The sequence below is a fragment of the Engystomops pustulosus genome, chromosome 4, assembly GCF_040894005.1.
Source record: "Engystomops pustulosus chromosome 4, aEngPut4.maternal, whole genome shotgun sequence".
NCBI lineage: Eukaryota > Metazoa > Chordata > Amphibia > Anura > Leptodactylidae > Engystomops > Engystomops pustulosus.
In genome coordinates, this window is record NC_092414.1 from 28019791 (window position 1) to 28038076 (window position 18286).

Here is an 18286-nt window from a genome sequence, read left to right on the forward strand (position 1 = left end):
TTTACTCTGTTATATTTGTACTATTTTGATTTTGTCTGGTCATTAAAACTAAGAAATTAGAAGAAAGTTTTGTGCCCTGTCTCATTAAACTGAGACGGTGATATGGCAATCCTCATCTGAATGTGCCTCTCTGGACATGTCTTTAAGGCACACTAAGTTGGTACAGGCAATTTCTAGTTTTAATTTAAAATCATTAATTGACTTTAAAAAAAAAAAAATCCTCATTTCAACACTTTTCTTTACAGCTGGCAGTGCAGACATGTAATTAGAGCAATTATCTCAGATATATAGCACCAGGCAGGGACTGCGTCCTTCATCTCTTACTGTTCATTTTTTCCAGGTTTGATGCCAAGAAGGGATTTTGGTGCCAACTTTTGGATGGTGGGAAAACCAAATGTTTGGGGAAGAGCAAGGGGAGGAAATACCCCGATATGGACTCAGATGTAAGTCAGTGTTGCGCGGTGTCATTTATGGTTCAGTTTTCGGAATTATGTGAGAGTCTTGGCCATCCATGGGCTATAGAATATACATTAAAGGGGTTTTCCCACAAAACAAGTTAGGCCCTATCCACAGATCACCTCCACAGATCACGAGAACAGGGGTCCAATGTGGTCCGAGGTACCTCCGTCGGACGCCCCGTAGCTCCCCGAGATAAGTGGAGCAGACAACCACGTATGACCGATAGGCTCCATAGAACTTACTGGAGCAGAACTTGTTTGGTGGGAAAACCCCTTTAAAGAAGACCTTTTACCAACTCTACTTCTTGAGCTTCCCACACATTTGGCGAATGGAACAGGAAGTGGACAGCTCCATTCATATTGTGGTGGTCAGACCAGATTACTGTGTATTAGCTCTCTTAGTCATTTGAATGGTCACTTTCTGCAATGACTCGGCTTAGCCACTAAACAAAGAACGGAGCTGTCTGCTTCCTGTTCCAGTCTTTGCTTATCAGTTTCTGATATTAGCTGAACTGTGGGGGGGCTGGGTGTTGGACCCCCACCAATTTGATGTTCAGAACTTATTCTATGGATAGGTCAACAATATATTTAAACCTTAAAATCCTTCTAGGTCACAGACCTGCTGGAGCTCATGCTTTAGTATTTACAGCTAAAGTTGTGTCTATCCAGTCAAATGGAAAAACAAATTCAGCAAAATCGGAAACGAAAATTCTACATGTACCTGGCCTCAAGGAAACGTGATTTTGACCTTCTCTGTCAGTCCAGGTTTATTGACTGCATGGCATTGTGTAGCAGACTGCAGTAATTCGATATACAATAATCCTTTAGTATATATATATATATATATATATATATATATATATATATATATATATATATATATATATATATATATATTGTGCCATATACATTTTTAGATGGATTCCTTTAGATCGTTTCCATTGCTTTTCCAGTGCATATATTAAACATGCATGAGAGATCTGTATGCAGTGAGCTCCCTCTAGTGGTGACACTAGATTATATGACACTCTAAAGAAGCAGGGAAGTAATTTAGTGTTGTGCATTCGTTACCTCATTGTCTGACCACAAATATTCTCTATAAATCATAATTTATTAATTTCGGTTTCTGAGATCTAGAATTCCCTCCTGAAAATGAGCAGAGCAGCAATTTGTGATCTTAGCCTGCTAACATTTTATAAATTATAGTGAAACTATGTGTAACATTTCTTTAGTGTGCCTTTTCCATCATTATTGGTAAAGTTATTTTATTTTTATTTTTTTGCTAATTCAGCATCTGTAAAGTTGATGTCAGATTGAAGGACATCTACCATCAGATTTACTCATGGTCGACCCCCCCCCCCCCCGACTTGCTGGTTATGGTCTCTAGGGGATGGCACCGGTTTTGATTAATCTCGGAATGGCCGGATTCTTATAGAAATTAAATTTATAAAAGTATGCAAATGAGCCTAAGTCACCGGAGCGCCTGTTGGCTCCACTGTCTCCTGATATAGGCACGCCCCCACTCTCAATAGTCCCACCCGCTCACCCACAGACAGACGGAGACATCACCCCGCTGTCTGAATATTGGGTGATTACATTGGCTTTCTGCGGATGAGTCAGCGGGACGAGGGTGAATAATGAGAGTGGGAGCGTTCATAGATTATTAAAAGTCGGAGACAAATGGTGCTCTGGTAACGTCACCCGGCTGTCTGCAAGTCACTGGCATGTGTGATCATACTTCCGGCCGGATAGTAGTATTATGAGACTTGGATGAGTGTGAGGGGCTAGGGGGAATATTGAGAGTGGGGGTGCATGTAGATAAGGTGCCGGAACGGTTCATTTGCATATTTTTATTAAGTCATTCCTACGAGAATCCGTTCCAAGACTAAACAAAAGATGGCGTGCAAGCAAGTTATCAGTAAATCTGCCGGTAGATGTCTTTTAAAGGGATTTTGTGTAACTCATTGGCATAGGGTAATACCATTGTATTACATCACATAGGGACAACCCGGGAATCCCGGTGACAATGGCTTGGTACAGGCAGTCCTCGGGTTACATACAAGATAGGTTCTGTGGGTTTGTTCTTAAGTTGAATTTGGATGCAAGTCGGAACTATATATTTTATAATTGTATCCCCAGCCAAAAACTATTTGGTCTCTGTGACAATTGGATTTTAAAAATGTTGGGTTGTCATAAGAACCAGATTTAACGATAAAGTTTAATTACAGACACCTGTTACAACTGATTATTGTAGTCTAAGGCTAGACTACAGTAAATTACCAACATCCAGAGGTTCATTTGTAACTAGGGGTTGTCTGTAAGTCGGGTGTTCTTAAGTAGGGGACCGCCTGTAGTCATAATCATGCAAATTGTGTGTACAGACACTACTGGGGAGATTTATCCGAAGTAAGAGGTAAAACTGTTCTAGTTGTCCACGGAAACCAATCAGAGCCCAGCTTTCATTTTTTAAACTGTTGTAGGAAAATGAAAGCTTTGATCTCTGATTGGTTGCCATGGGCCACTAGAATAGTTCCGCTCTCCCCTTCTATATCTGTCTTGACAGTGTGTTTGATGATCCAAGCCTCCATAAGTAATCTCCATATTGTTTCTTACAGTCACGATCCTTCCTGACGGATTATTATAGGGACCATAACATCGAGCTGTCCAAGCTGCTCTACAAGATGGGTCAGACTCTCCCCACCTGGCTGAGAGAGGAGCTGCAGAACACGAGGTAGCTGTTGGCTTCTGCTTTTAGGAAGAGGATAAGGTCGTACGAATGTGACCAAGTAGACAAGGCGTCGATGAACTTATGGCCTTGCCCGCTTGGCAAGTGACTTCAATGGAACAACACCGGGATAGACGTCCTTAGCTCCTGAAGGCATCACACAGCGGCTGATATGCATCCATGAAGGGCCTGTTTTAGAGGCCTGGTTTATATTGTGTAGGACCCTCTGCTTTCTAGGGTCTTACAAGTTTGTGTGACTGTTGTACTTGGACTCAACCACTTACAAAAGTATTACTACAAGAGCCCCCAATGATTCGGAATCACCTGGTCAACAAGCGGATCTTGGATAGGTCTGGAAATGGAACTGTCCAGCAACCCGGGCTGATGTCCGAAATCTCTCTGTACTATTGATGGAAGTGCCACTAAGCTACGAAATACCATGTATTTCCTGAATATGTCCTGGTCTTCCCAGAAAGAGACTGCAACTGTTTCCAAGCGCTTCTTGGAATCCTGAGGTCACACACATAACTGAATGTGATATTTGGTGAAATCTTTATTATCCATGTAATTAGTGTACAGTTTGGTGCGAGCAGTGTATTGACCTATTTACTGATTCACTTGCCTCTTATGGCAGCACTAATGACGCCGGTACGAAAGCTTTAAAGGGGTTGTAAATACCAAAATAGTCTTCACTTAATTTAAACCCCATCACCCACAGATAGTATTGTATTGCCATGTGAACAACTCTGTGTCCAGACACTGAAAGAAGGGAGGACACTCTTCCCCTCTCGCAGCAGGAAGTAACAGCGGTGACTGAGAAGCTGCTTTATTTTAGGTATCCCTTTGCACATTTTCACTGGGTCTTTTTCAAATTTGCATTTTAAGAGGCAGATTATTTACATGCAGAAAAGCAGAGGTATTATAGGAGCGATGCCTCCATAAACCAGGCTCCCTTACAGTCACTTGCCCCTGGTGTTTCTCTCCTACTTACAGGACATACTTTAAACTCATGGTCTGTATATCACATGCCTTTCTCTCCTTTGCTTCCTAATTTTCTTCCTCCGGGGGGTGACTGTGTTTCATATACTGGGCTGCCAATGTGTTAGTGGCCAACACCTTTAAATGTCTTCACATGCAAATACAAAACTTTGCCCGGTTAAGTATAAGACTCTAATAGAATCATATTATATTTACCCTAATAAAGTTTGTGTGGTTTCTGAGACTTCTGAAGACCCATGTCCTGCATACTTCCATTCATTACTGTATACACGGCCCCTCTTTCATGGCTACTCCCATATCTGTGGTTGTAAGGACATGCCAAGGACATCTGCACACCCCTCCGACCACTTATATGGGAAGAGGCATGCATGCAGTTATGAGTCTTCTCTTCATCCGCAGGACGCGTAAGTGATGCTGCCCCGGGGTCATGTGACTCACCGATCCCTGAAACTACAAGGAATCTGTACTAGGGTAAATATGGTTTGGGTGACATTTTAGAGTCTTATACTTACTTACCCTGGTAATGTTTTGTTGTTGTTTCAGTATTACCATACACTTTTTGATAAAGGCATGAACGCAGTAAAAATAGGCCAAAATTTGTGGGAAGTAGTACAGCTTACCCTTCTCCTCATTGTGCAAACATCCTAGACATGTCCATGTTTGTGAAAGGGGAGAGGACTCTTATAATATGACCAGCGTCGGACTGGGGGTTTTCTTAGGCCCACTCTTCATTATCCCCCCCCCCCATGAAATATCATCAGCCTTCAAATTGTGTTATTTTCTGAAGGCCCACCGGAGGATCCTCTGGTACTCCGGTGGGCCAGTCCGACACTGAATATGACCAACTGCAAGCCCTAGTGGCATCAAAACAAAGGTCCAGCTCAGATATGTTAGAGATACTAAAAATGAAAAAAAAATCCTACTTGAGAATTATGGTGACATCCCCCGACGAGCGCACAAAAGGTTATTTTTCTATATTTTACTAATTTCAGAACACACTTGTATTACACTTTGCAACACTAAGCATCGCTTTGATTGACAGAGGTGTGTGTGTGTGATTGTGTGTGTGAACAGTCTCGTGCGTCGGACATTTTTGCTGTTTACAACCTCTTTAAAGAAAGAATTGGTATTCCGAAAAAAAATTTGAAATAAATAAAGTAAAAGAGGAGGATGAGTGAAACTCTTCATCATGGGAATCTGCCTAGAATACACTGTAGCAATAATAATCAGGGATTCTGTGATGTGAAGTCGCTTTCGAGGCGGAGCGGCAAGTGGTGGCTCTAGACGGGAAGCGTCCCAGCATGCAATGCTGTTGTAGTATAGCTTAGAGTCCACATATTTGCCACTTCCTGCTCCTTACTCCCTGTGTATCTCCTTGTAATTGGATTTTCTTTTGACGTTTGCTGACACTGAGGATTACTAATGTTATAAAGGTGCGGTCCCACTTTCCTGTATGTGCTGCGGTTATAACTGAGATGCTCAGTAAAATATCTTGTCTTAATTAGCCCAAAACTTTTTTTTTTTGTCCTGTAAGACTGAGATGACTGAACTATGAATATCTCACATAATGCGGCCGGTGAAGCTCTTATAAACAATGTAAATTATATTACTATTAACTTTTTTGTTTGTTTTTTTTACTTTGTAGAATTGTTTTTAAATTTCGCCCCGTTCTCTTATTAACAATGTGGTGATGTCATTAAATGGAATGAAATGAAGATGAATCCGGTATAAATAATTTTGGGGAAATTTGGGCATCAGCCAGGGGCGGATTGGGTACTGGGCCATGTGAAAAGTCCCTGAATTTTAAAAATTTGTTTGCGACAGTAGTGAAGGTAGTTTGTTTCTGGTTTATCAAAAGGTGCAAAGAACTGAATTGTGCTTTTTTTTTTTTTTTCTAATTCATTTGCACAAAATTATTTTCATAAATTTTTTTTTTTCCACCCTCCCCACTTTCCGAGTGAAGAGGGTGGAGCTAGGCTATTGACTGCCTCTTATGTGAGTAGTCCGCACTGCCAGCAGAGGTATTAATAACAGGAGAGCAGTAAGAACATATTCCTACAACTAAAATATCATACAAGCAAGATATAAAAAATATTTCCAAATACACCTAACTATATATACACATTCACACACACATCATGCACTTACAGTTTATATATACATACATACATACAGGTGGTCCCCTACTTAAGGACACTTGACTTACAGACAACCCATAGTTAAAGACAGACCCCTCTGCCCACTGTGATCTCTCTGAAGCTCTCTGGATGTTACTATAGTCCCAGGTTGCAATGATCAGCTGTAAGGTGTCTGTAATGAAGCTTTATTGATAATCCTTGGTCCCATTACAGCAAAAATTTTGAAACTCCAATTGTCACTGGGAGAAAAGAAATTTTTTTGTCTAGAACTTCAGTTTCGACTTGCATACAAATTCAACTTAAGAAGAAACCTCCGGACCCTATCTTGTACGTAACCTGGGGACCACACACACTCACACTGCCGGAGTTCACCTTCTTCTTCCTGGTGCACGTAAGTGCTTGGGCTTGCAACACAATCTGAAAGTTAAAGAGAACCTACCACCACAAATCTACCTATAAAGGTAGATCGGGTGGTAGGTGGATGTAAGGGACGTGAGGAGAGATCTTTTTAGAGCTAATCCTCACGTCCCCGCTAACTTTTGGGAAACTTTATTGACCTAATATGTAAATTTCCGCTTCGTCCCCCATGACGGCCCAACCTGGAGGATGCCCCTTGACCTCTGCAGGGACAGGAAGAAGAGAGGTTAAATGCTCCCCCCCTTGCATCCTCCCGCCAGTGTTCTTCCTGTCCCTGCCGAGGCAGGACAAGAGAGGTGCCCTCTCTCCTCCAGGGGGGGGGGGGGGACGAAGTAAAACTTACGGGTAGTCCTGGCTGGCTAAATCCCGGCGGGCTGGGGCGTTCGGTCGACCTTGTGTCCTCCCTTTCGCCGCCCTTCCAGTCTGTTTGTCCTGGCCGCCGCTCCGCGATCCGTGTGTGAGCGCGCGGCGGCCGAAGAAACTACATTTCCCGGCGTCCCCGAGGTCCGATGACGACTTCCGGTCGCGACCGGAAGTAGCGGCTCACAGGACCGCAATGCATCCCTGGGAACGGGAGCACGGCGCAGGCGAACCCTACAGGGGGATGGGCTCCCCATTAAGGTATTTAAAGTCACCTGGAGCAGGTAGTCACGCTGATCTCAGGTCTATGATCTGTGTGTGACGCTGCGGTGCTGGTTTCCTGTGCTGTGTATTTCTGAAAATATTTCCTGTGTGCTTCCCCGGCTTTATGATGGCTGATGAGGCAGACCCTACCTTCCTGCATCCTCCGGTTTCTGTAAGTGGGTTTTTTTGTGCAGGTTTGGGGTTTTTACTGTGTGTAAAAATAACGGGTCATTTATTATCCTCCGCTTGCCCTTTCAGGAGAAAGACCAAGGGTCTAAGGTGAAAGGCAAGGAGGATAAAGGGGATAAGACGAGCAGGTCTGAAAAACCCGAGAAAAGTCGACTTAGGAAGTGTAACATGTGTGCCCACTCTATGTCCGACTCATACAAAAAGCCGATTTGCAAGTCTTGCATCGACAATTTTATGAGAGAGGAAAAGACATCCTTCTTAGATGAATTAAAGGGGTTTATCGAGGAGAAAATAAGTTCTTCAGTGGCCGCTGCTACGTCCAGGCCCCCACCGAGTAAAAAACCTAGAGTGGAACTGGACTCTTCTATATCCGAGGGGGGGGGATGATTCTGAAGCTCCCTCATGCTCATACGTAGAAGACGATGATCCTACGGACTCACAAAAAACAGAAGACTCACGTCATCTGTTTCAGTTTGAGGAACTCGATGGTCTTTTAAAAGTAATTAGACAGACCTTGGAAATCGAGGAGATTCTTCCCCCTAGATCTAAGGAGGAGGAATTATTTGGGGGATTGAAGGCAAAACGCCAGAGGGTGTTTCCCCTGAATGACACATTAAAGGAGCTGGTTTCTGAGGAGTGGCATGAGCCAGAAAAAAGGGTCATCGTGTCCAAAAACTTTAAGAAGAGACTTGTTTTTGAACCCGAGGAGTCTAAGGTGTGGGACACTTGTCCAAAAATGGATGTGCAAGTTACCAAAATAGTAAAGAAGACCGACCTTCCTTTTGAGGACGCGGCCCAATTAAAGGACCCAATGGATAGGAAGTCTGACTCCCTTTTAAGAAAGGCCTGGGAGACCTCTATGCTCAGTCTGAAGACTAATTTGGCTTCCACCTCAGTGGCAAGGAACTTGCTGTACTGGCTGAATGAGTTGGAATCCCACATCAAGGAGGGGACTCCGAGATCAACAATCTTGGAGAACTTTCCTTTGCTGAAATCGGCAACAGCCTTCCTAGCAGATTCTGCTGCCGAGGGAATTCGTTTCGCTTCAAAGGAGGGAGCACTCACTAATTCTACCCGGTGGGCACTGTGGCTGAAACAGTGGAATGGGGACATCAGATCCAAGGCGAAGTTGTGCAGTCTTCCCTTCTCAGGGGAATTTGTGTTTGGGCCAGAGTTGGATGCTATACTTGAGAGAGCATCAGATAAGAAAAAGGGGTTTCCTGAGAGATCGATACCCAAGAAGCAGCCCTTTCGAGACTTCAAAAAGGATTCCTACAAGGATAAAGGGAAAAGGGGACGCTGGAGCTACCCGAAAGGAGGTAAAGGGAGAGGTTTTCTGTTCTCCACCCCAACAGACCCTAATAGAAACAAGAAACAATGATGCCATAGTAGGGGGAAGGTTGCTAAGATTCAGAGGAGAATGGACAAAAGTCACTTCAAATCCCTGGGTCTTAGATATATTACTGCATGGTTACAACATCGAATTCCTCAGGCTTCCCCCTACGAAATATATGCCACCTTCACCTTCCATGTCTCTTACATCCCACAGCTTAATATGGCAAGAAGTAGCTTCTCTTTTGTCCTCTGGAGTAATTATACCTGTTCCACAAGATCAAGAAAAATCCGGTTTTTACTCTTCTCTTTTTTTGGTAAAGAAACCGAATGGCACAAATCGACTAATCATCAACCTGAGAGGTCTCAACGAGTTTATCGTCTACCGGAAATTCAGGATGGAGTCGGTAAGATCAGCCACACACATTATTCACCAAGATGCATTAATGTGCACTATAGACTTAAAGGATGCATATTATCACATCCCTATACACCATTTCTCACAAAGGTTTTTGAGGTTTTCTGTCTTGTCTCCAGAGGGTGCTACACTACACTTTCAATTCTGTGCACTCCCCTTTGGAATATCATCTGCACCAAGGACCTTTACAAAGGTGATGGCAGAGGTGGTGGCGTCTCTCAGACTACAGGACGTACTGATCGTCCCGTACCTAGACGACCTGCTTATTGTTGGCCAAGACAGGGAGAGCTTACTCTTCTCCAGAGACCTCACCCTAGAAACTTTAAAAAAACTGGGATGGATAGTAAACTATCAGAAGTCAGAACTTTCCCCAGCTACTGTGAGGAAATTCCTGGGTGTAAACCTGAACTCAGTTTACCAAATGTCGTTCCTTCCACAGGACAAGGGAGACCACATCAAGGATCTGATAACAAGGTTCAGGAGAAAGTCAGTGATCTCTATCAGAGAAGCTATGAAGATTCTGGGCTCTCTAACAGCCTGCATCTCCTCGGTAGCCTGGTGTCAGGCCCATTCCAGAACACTCCAGGGATGGATCTTAAGATCCTGGAACAGAAGACAGGAGGGTCTGGACAGGAAAATCCCAATCCCACCTGCCGTCAAGGAGGACCTGCTATGGTGGTTGGAAGACGGAAATCTGAGGAAGGGGATTTTTTGGTCAAACAGCCCTTACATCCCAATCCAGACAGACGCGAGTCAGAGGGGCTGGGGGGCAGTTATACCTCAGCATTTTTCCCAGGGTACCTGGACAGAGGAGATTACAAGAAGGTCCTCAAATTTCCGGGAGTTGCAAGCAGTATGGGAAGCCCTCAGCGCGAACACTCCTCTTCTTGCCCACCAACACCTCCTCATTCTATCGGACAATACAACTACGGTCTCCTACATAAAAAGACAAGGGGGAACCAGGTCTCCTCTCCTGAGTACCCTAGCTCGGAAAATATTTTTGTGGGCAGAACAACACACCTTGTCGATATCTGCCACTCATCTAAAGGGCACAGAGAATTCAAGGGCAGACTTTCTAAGCAGAAGAAGGATCCTACCAAACGAGTGGAGCCTCAAAGAGGAGATCTTCCAGGAGCTAACATCTTTGTGGGGTTATCCTCTAGTGGACTTGTTCGCAACAAGGGAGAATACCAAATGCCCGCGTTATTTTTCTCTGGAAAAAGGGGAGAACAGGGAACAGCTGGACGCCTTCTCTCACTCCTGGGACATTCCACTAGTCTACGCCTTCCCCCCAATTCCCCTGATCGCCAGGGTCCTGAGGAAAATATTCCAGGAAAATACCAAAGCCATCTTCATCTGCCCAAACTGGCCGAAGAAAAGCTGGTATCCGCTCTTGAAGAAAATGTCACCAGAGGATCCAGTCATCCTTCCACTATCAGAGGACCTACTACATCAGGGTCCAATCCATCATCCAAACCCAGGGAAATTACAGCTGTCTGCCTGGATCCTGAATCCAGCTTCTTAAGCTCTCAGGGACTCTCTTCTGAAGTCATCAAGACCCTGAAGGCAAGTAGAAAACCAGTTACTTTTGCCATCTATCATAAAATATGGAAGAGGTTCTGTTCTTTCTGTAAGGACAGTCCACCTTCCCAAGCTAACCTTAATATCTTGCAGGTGCTCGAATTTCTTCAAAAGGGTTTGGAGTTGGGTTTGTCCACCAGCAACCTGAAGGTCCAGGTGTCGGCGCTTAGTGCTTTCTTCGACCAGCCTCTCATCGAGCACAGGTGGGTCAAAAGATTTATTAAAGCTGCCTCTAGGTTAAAGCCTCAGACTGTTAAAAAATCATCAGCATGGGACTTAACTCTAGTTTTGAATGCCTTAATGAAGGAACCGTTTGAACCTATTGATTCCTCCAATATAAAAAACCTGACACTTAAGACGGTTTTCCTGATAGCCATCACTTCTGCCAGAAGGTTAGGTGAACTTCAGGCTATATCGATTAGGGAACCCTACATGAAAATTCTAGATGATAGAATTGTTTTGATGTTGGACCCAAATTTTGTTCCCAAGGTGGTTTCTGACTTCCATAGGAATCAGGAGATTATCCTACCCTCCTTCTGTGAGAACCCTTCTTCGGCAAGAGAACGCGAATGGAGTTCTTTGGATGTAAGACGTTCTGTCCTAAAATACCTTCAGATTACCGAGGCCTGGCGTATTGACTCTAACCTTTTCATCCAATTTCAGGGGAAAAATAAGGGGAGGAAGGCGTCGAAGGCGACTATTGCAAGATGGCTGAGACTGGCAATTGCCTCATGTTATGACCTACAGAAAAGTCCGATACCAGCAGGAATCCGAGCTCACTCGACCAGGGCTATGTCCACATCTTGGGCGGAAAGAAGAGGAGCGTCACTAGATCAGATTTGCAGAGCTGCAACGTGGTCTTCGTCCACTACGTTCTCCAAACATTATAGGCTGGACTTGCACTTGTCAAAAGATCTATCATTTGGACGAAAGGTGTTACAGGCTGTAATCCCTCCCTAAAAGCTTACTAATTTTGTAAGTCTCCAGGTTGGGCCGTCATGGGGGACGAAGCGGAAATTGTGAATTAGATTACTCACCGGTAATTCTATTTCCGTTAGTCCACCATGACGGCCTATATATTTTCCCTCCCAGCTGGATTTCTTCCTTTCTTTGTATTATTATTTCCAGATAAATTTTCTTTTTGTATGTGGAGCAAACATACTAAATAAATCTGGTTGTATCTTCCTCAGCATGGTTATTTTGTAATCACTGGCGGGAGGATGCAAGGGGGGGAGCATTTAACCTCTCTTCTTCCTGTCCCTGCAGAGGTCAAGGGGCATCCTCCAGGTTGGGCCGTCATGGTGGACTAACGGAAATAGAATTACCGGTGAGTAATCTAATTCACAATTTCGTTATGCGGTTACTGGGGCGTGGAGTAGCCGGCACGAGGCTACACAGCGCGGCTACTCCACGCCCCATTAGCCACATTACTCCTACCCTGTTGTTTGCGGCCCACAGAACAGGGCAGAACGCCATCATGACGGACGAGGGCGCGCAGCTACGAGGAGCTGCGCGCCGCACGCAACAGGGTAGGAGGAGTAATGTGGCTACTGGGGCGTGGAGTAGCCGCAGTACTCCACGCCCCAGTAGCCGCATAACGAAATTTACATATTAGGTCAATAAAGTTTCCCAAAAGTTAGCGGGGACGTGAGGATTAGCTCTAAAAAGAGCTATCCTCACATCCCTTACATCCACCTACCACCCGATCTACCTTTATAGGTAGATTCGTGGTGGTAGGTTCCCTTTAAATCCTGCGCTCAGTCCGAATCAGTCGGATCGTCTGATGGTACGGCCCCCGATTCCTGTCGCATGAAAGTCAACGCAGCTGTGCCACAATCTGATCGCATGCGACACAACCCCAGCGCAGACAACTGTTAAATCCCCGTCAAAGCCGTTCAAATCACGAAAATCTTGTTGGAGATCCTTTCTCCCCGTGACGTCACGGGGAGCGGTGATCGGTTGCCATGACAGCCTTGGGTCTTCTGAAGACCCGAGGCTGTCTGGATTTCACCCATTCATTACTATGTGCTTATTGCACATTGTAATGTATGAGGATGAAAATCCCCATATACTACCATACTGTAGTATGGATAGGATCAAAGTACCCTAGGGAGTCTGAAAAATAGTAAAAGTAAAAATAAAATAGTTATATATATAAAAGTAAAAATAAAAAAAATAAAAAAAAAAACGAAAAATTCAAATCACCCCCTTTCCCTAGAACTGATATAAATAAACAGTAAAAATCAAACACATTAGGTATCACCGCGTCCGAAAATGCCCGCTCTATCAAAATATATAACTGTTTTTCACTGCGTTTTACCCCGTAATGGAATTTGAAAATGGTATTTTTTTGCCATTTTGAAAAACAAAAAATTCTATAAAAAGTGATCAGAAGGTCGTACAGTCCTAAAAATGATAACATTTTAAACTTCATCAGAAGTCACAAAAAATGACACCACCCACACCAAAGTATAAAAAAAGTTATTAGCGCCAGAAGATGGCAAAATCTGAAAAAAAAAATAAAAAATTTGTACCGGATGTAAATGTATGAAAACATTATAAAACCTGTACAAATTTGGTATCTCCGTAATCGCAACAACCCAAAGAATAAAGTATACATGTCACTTGGGGCGCACAGTGAAAGCCGTAAAATCCAAGCCCACAAGAATATGGCGCAAATGCGTTTTTTCACCAATTTCACTGCATTTGGAATTTTTCCCGCTTCCCAGTACACAGCATGGAAGAATAAATACCATCACTATGAAGTGCAATTTGTTACGCAGAAAACAAGCCGTCACACAGCTCTTTATGTGTAAAAAATTTTTTGATTTTTGATTGTGGGGAGTGAAAAATAAATGAAAAAAAAACAAAAAAGGGCCAGATCCATAAAGGGTTAAGGGGTCACTGAAGAGTGTACACATGTAATACCACAGTCTACAGAGCTCTGTGTGCCTCCTACATATTCACACTGTGACTAGCTGAGCTGATACAACACAGGCATCATAATAGGGTTTTAGTGGATTTTATTCAGAACATTGTAACATATTTATTCAGGTGAATAAGAAAAATTATCTCCTTCCCCTTATCTCCATGGGGGGTTGTAGGGAGGAGATAAGCTGTGACATCATCTATTGTCAGTAGTGAAGTAACACTAACCCATTATTACATCACTGCCAATAGATGATGTCACAGCTTATCTCCTCCCCCTCCCTGTACAATGACCTCTATATAGATTACACTGACCCATCATTAATTACATCACTACTGCCAATAGATGATGTCACAGCTTATCTCCTCCTCCTCCCTGTACAATGACCTCTATATAGATAACACTGACCCATCATTACATCACTACTGACAATAGATGATGTCTCAGCTTATCTCCTCCTCCTCCCTGTACAATGCCTTCTATATAGATAACACTGACCCATCATTACATCACTACTGACAATAGGTGATGTCTCAGCTTATCTCCTCCCCTCCCTATACAATGCCTTCTATATAGATAACACTGACCCATCATTACATCACTACTGACAATAGATGATGTCACAGCTTAACTCCTCCCCCTCCCTGTACAATGACCTCTATATAGATTACACTGACCCATCATTACATCACTACTGACAATAGATGATGTCACAGCTTATCTCCTCCTCCTCCCTGTACAATGACCTCTATATAGATAACACTGACCCATCATTACATCACTACTGACAATAGATGATGTCACAGCTTATCTCCTCCCCCTCCCTGTACAATGACCTCTATATAGATGACACTGACCCATCATTACATCACTACTGACAATAGATGATGTCACAGCTTATCTCCTCCTTCTCCCTGTACAATGACCTCTATATAGATAACACTGACCCGTCATTACATCACTACTGACAATAGATGATGTCACAGCTTATCTCCTCCCCCTCCCTGTACAATGATCTCTATATAGATAACACTGACCCATCATTACATCACTACTGACAATAGATGATGTCACAGCTTATCTCCTCCCCCTCCCTGTACAATGACCTCTATATAGATAACACTGACCCGTCATTACATCACTACTGACAATAGATGATGTCACAGCTTATCTCCTCCCCCTCCCTGTACAATGACCTCTATATAGATAACACTGACCCATCATTACATCACTACTGATCTGCACAGGTCCTGCTTAAAAAACTCTTAATGAGTCAAGCTAGAATGTCGCTGTCTATGTGTATGAGGCTGCTGTAAATCATGCCACTAAATGCTGTTAACTCCTGCTGATGAGATGCTTAGGCGAAATGGCAGCCTCTATAATCACTGATATAACATAAAATAAAAAATATTGGTGTAAAGTAAAATTAATTGGTATCTGATTTTAAGAAGTAAATAAAATTGGTGACATTGGCTTTTAAAACGAGGTAGTGCTCTAAGCATAGTCCATCGTGTCACTGTCATCAGGGACAGGTCCCCTTTAAGTCCCTAAGGTCTCATTGTCCCCTATATGTTCTGTGCTTTATGTAATGCTAATATCGATCTCCATGGCATATAATGGAATATGGGGACGTAGGGCCTGGAGCGAATGACCTGGTTATGATGAGGTCTCCTATGTACAATGTATACTAATATCAATGCTATAAATTAGAGCAGGAAAGATCACTTGGAGGTCATTGATTTCTATGATGAGATGCCAGGGCAGCGAGTGCTCCCCCCATATACCACATGATAGAACCAGGAACTAAGGTTTTGACATCTATACACTTCACATCAGCTGCCAAGTGATGCAAAACTGTACTACTACACCCATCAGCCAGTGACAACTGGAAAATCACTGCACAACCCATATACATTTAGAGGAATTATGCTTTTCTATACATGGCCCCATCTATTTCCTTATCACCTTTGGGTCATCTTACTATTAAGAAACTACAATATCGAAGGGTTATTTCAATAATCTACAGGATAGGCCATTAATATCCGCACAAGGGTAAGTTGTTAGGCCTAATCGATTGCAGACTGCAGATAGATCAATATATTCATATATACTGCTCTACGATATTTATATTACAGTATAATGTATGTCCAATCATAGGGTTCAAACACCTGAATGGCAGGGGTGGATAAGGCCTTTTGGAGTTTCCAAAACTTAGGCCGCGGTGACACGTACCGCTAGGCGTCCGTCATAACGCGATGCTAGCGCACAGGGGGAGGTCCTCGGCCCGAACGCACATGCGTTTCCCTGGAAACGCATGTGCGTTTGGGCCGAGGCCCCCTCCCTGTGCGCTAATGTCGTGTTATGACGGACGCCTAGCGGTATGTGCGACCGCGGCCTTAGTCTTAGGCTACATTCACACGATGTATGCCCGCCGTAACGTAGTACGGCAGGCATACATCGGCACCAGGGAGAGGAGGAGCCTTTAACACGTTGCATCCTGCGCATTTGCGTTCACACGTTGCATTTTGGTTACAAGGCAGTACTGTATCAGATAAGTTTGGGGTTTTCACCCTGCTCCTCCCTAGTTTCTCAAGCCAGCTGGTCCTACAGATGCAGTTGAGCCTCGTGCCTCAAGCAGCCCCACCTACGGCATGCATAATGAGCGGCAGAATCAGTGGTGCAGTAACCTTCATTAACCAACATTTGACACCTAAAAATAGTGTCTCTTCACTCACATTGTCAGCATGGACATGAGACACTGCATGGAAAACCCATTTACTAAAAAAAAACCCTGAAATTAATTCTGGGTGGGACCGAGAGGGCGCCGTTCTGCAGCAGAGAGTTTAGATTCATCCCTGCCCACAGAGCCGTCTCATCAACCTCTCAGAACTTTAGGATGAACCAGTGTGGAGATGAGTCTGGACTTCTGATCCATCATCAATGTTTGATGTAAAATACTCTTCTAGATCAATGGGCAAAACTTCCCATAGACACATCTTATAGAAACCCCCTCCTAGAAGAGAGGAAGCTGCAAAAGGAGGCGAAGGCAATAGATATATATTTATTGCCCCCAACCGTCCCGGATTCGGTGCAATGTCGGTGAAAAACCGTGACTGTGCCGTCGAATCCAGGGCAGTTGGGAGGTTGTCCTGGACTGCACTACTTTGTCCAGCCTTCTGCTGATCCCGTACACTACAGATACAGAGCAACTGGGGCATGGGGCGGCCACAAGAAGGGACATTATACTATGTGGGGAGCGATTAAGGTGGCACGCCGCCCCTTTTGTCCCTCTTTGTCGGAGTGTGTCTCCAGGAGGAGGGGCAGGGCTTAAGCCAGACTGTGGGAGGAGCCGGAAGCAGGCACATGGCACTTCCTGGTCCAAAACCATGCGCTGCAAATCAGCAGCTAAGTAGCTACAAGACCAAGAGGTGCGTTCCGCCTACTGGTCCCAACAAGTGATTCTTGGCAGCACCAGGAGATGTACGGGATGAGCTGGGTGGGGCACAGTATAAAGGGGAGCTGCTGGGTGGGGCACAGTATAAAGGGGAGCTGCTGGGTGGGGCACAGTATAAAGGGGAGCTGCTGGGGGGACACAGTATGAAGGGGATCTGCTGAGGGAACGCAGTATGAAGGGGAGCTGCTGGGGGGACACAGTATGAAGGGGAGCTGCTGGGGGGACACAGTATGAAGGGGAGCTGCTGGGGGGACACAGTATGAAGGGGAGCTGCTGGAGGGGACACAGTATAAAGGGGAGCTGCTGAGGGAACACAGTATGAAGGGAAGCTTCTGGGGGGAACACAGTATGAAGGGGAACTGCTGAGGGAACACAGTATGAAGGGGAGCTGCTGGGGGAAAACCGTATGAAGGGGAGCTGCTGGGGGGACACAGTATGAAGGGGAGCTGCTGGGGGGACACAGTATGAAGGGGAGCTGCTGGAGGGGACACAGTATGAAGGGGAGCTGCTGGAGGGGACACAGTATGAAGGGGAGCTGCTGAGGGAACACAGTATGAAGGGAAGCTTCTGGGGGGGACACAGTATGAAGGGGAACTGCTGAGGGAACACAGTATGAAGGGGAGCTGCTGAGGGAACACAGTATGAAGGGGAGCTGCTGAGGGAACACAGTATGAAGGGGAGCTGCTGAGGGAACTCAGTATGAAGGGGAGCTGCTGGGGGGACACAGTATGAAGGGGAGCTGCTGGGGGGGCACAGTATGAAGGGAAGCTTCTGGGGGGGACACAGTATGAAGGGGAGCTGCTGGGGGGGCAGTATGAAGGGGAGCTGCTGGGGGGCACAGTATGAAGGGGAGCTGCTGGGGGGGCACAGTATGAAGGGGAGCTGCTGGGGGGCACAGTATGAAGGGGAGCTGCTTGGGGGACACAGTATGAAGGGGAGCTGCTGAGGGAACACAGTATGAAGGGGAGCTGCTGGAGGAACACAGTATGAAGGGGAGCTGCTGAGGGAACACAGTATGAAGG

The 18286-nt window shown here is 44.8% G+C and overlaps 1 protein-coding gene across 1 annotated transcript in view; it reads left to right on the forward strand.

The window, feature by feature from the left end:
• Positions 1-5897, forward strand: part of NDST1 (N-deacetylase and N-sulfotransferase 1) — a 60267-nt gene extending 54370 nt beyond the window's left edge. Inside the window, exons 14-15 of the mRNA XM_072145578.1 lie at positions 341-443; positions 3074-5897. Of these exons, the coding sequence (XP_072001679.1) occupies positions 341-443; positions 3074-3193 (223 nt within the window). The 3' untranslated portion in view covers positions 3194-5897. The remainder of the gene's footprint in view (positions 1-340; positions 444-3073) is intronic.
• The last annotated feature ends 12389 nt before the right edge of the window (positions 5898-18286 follow it).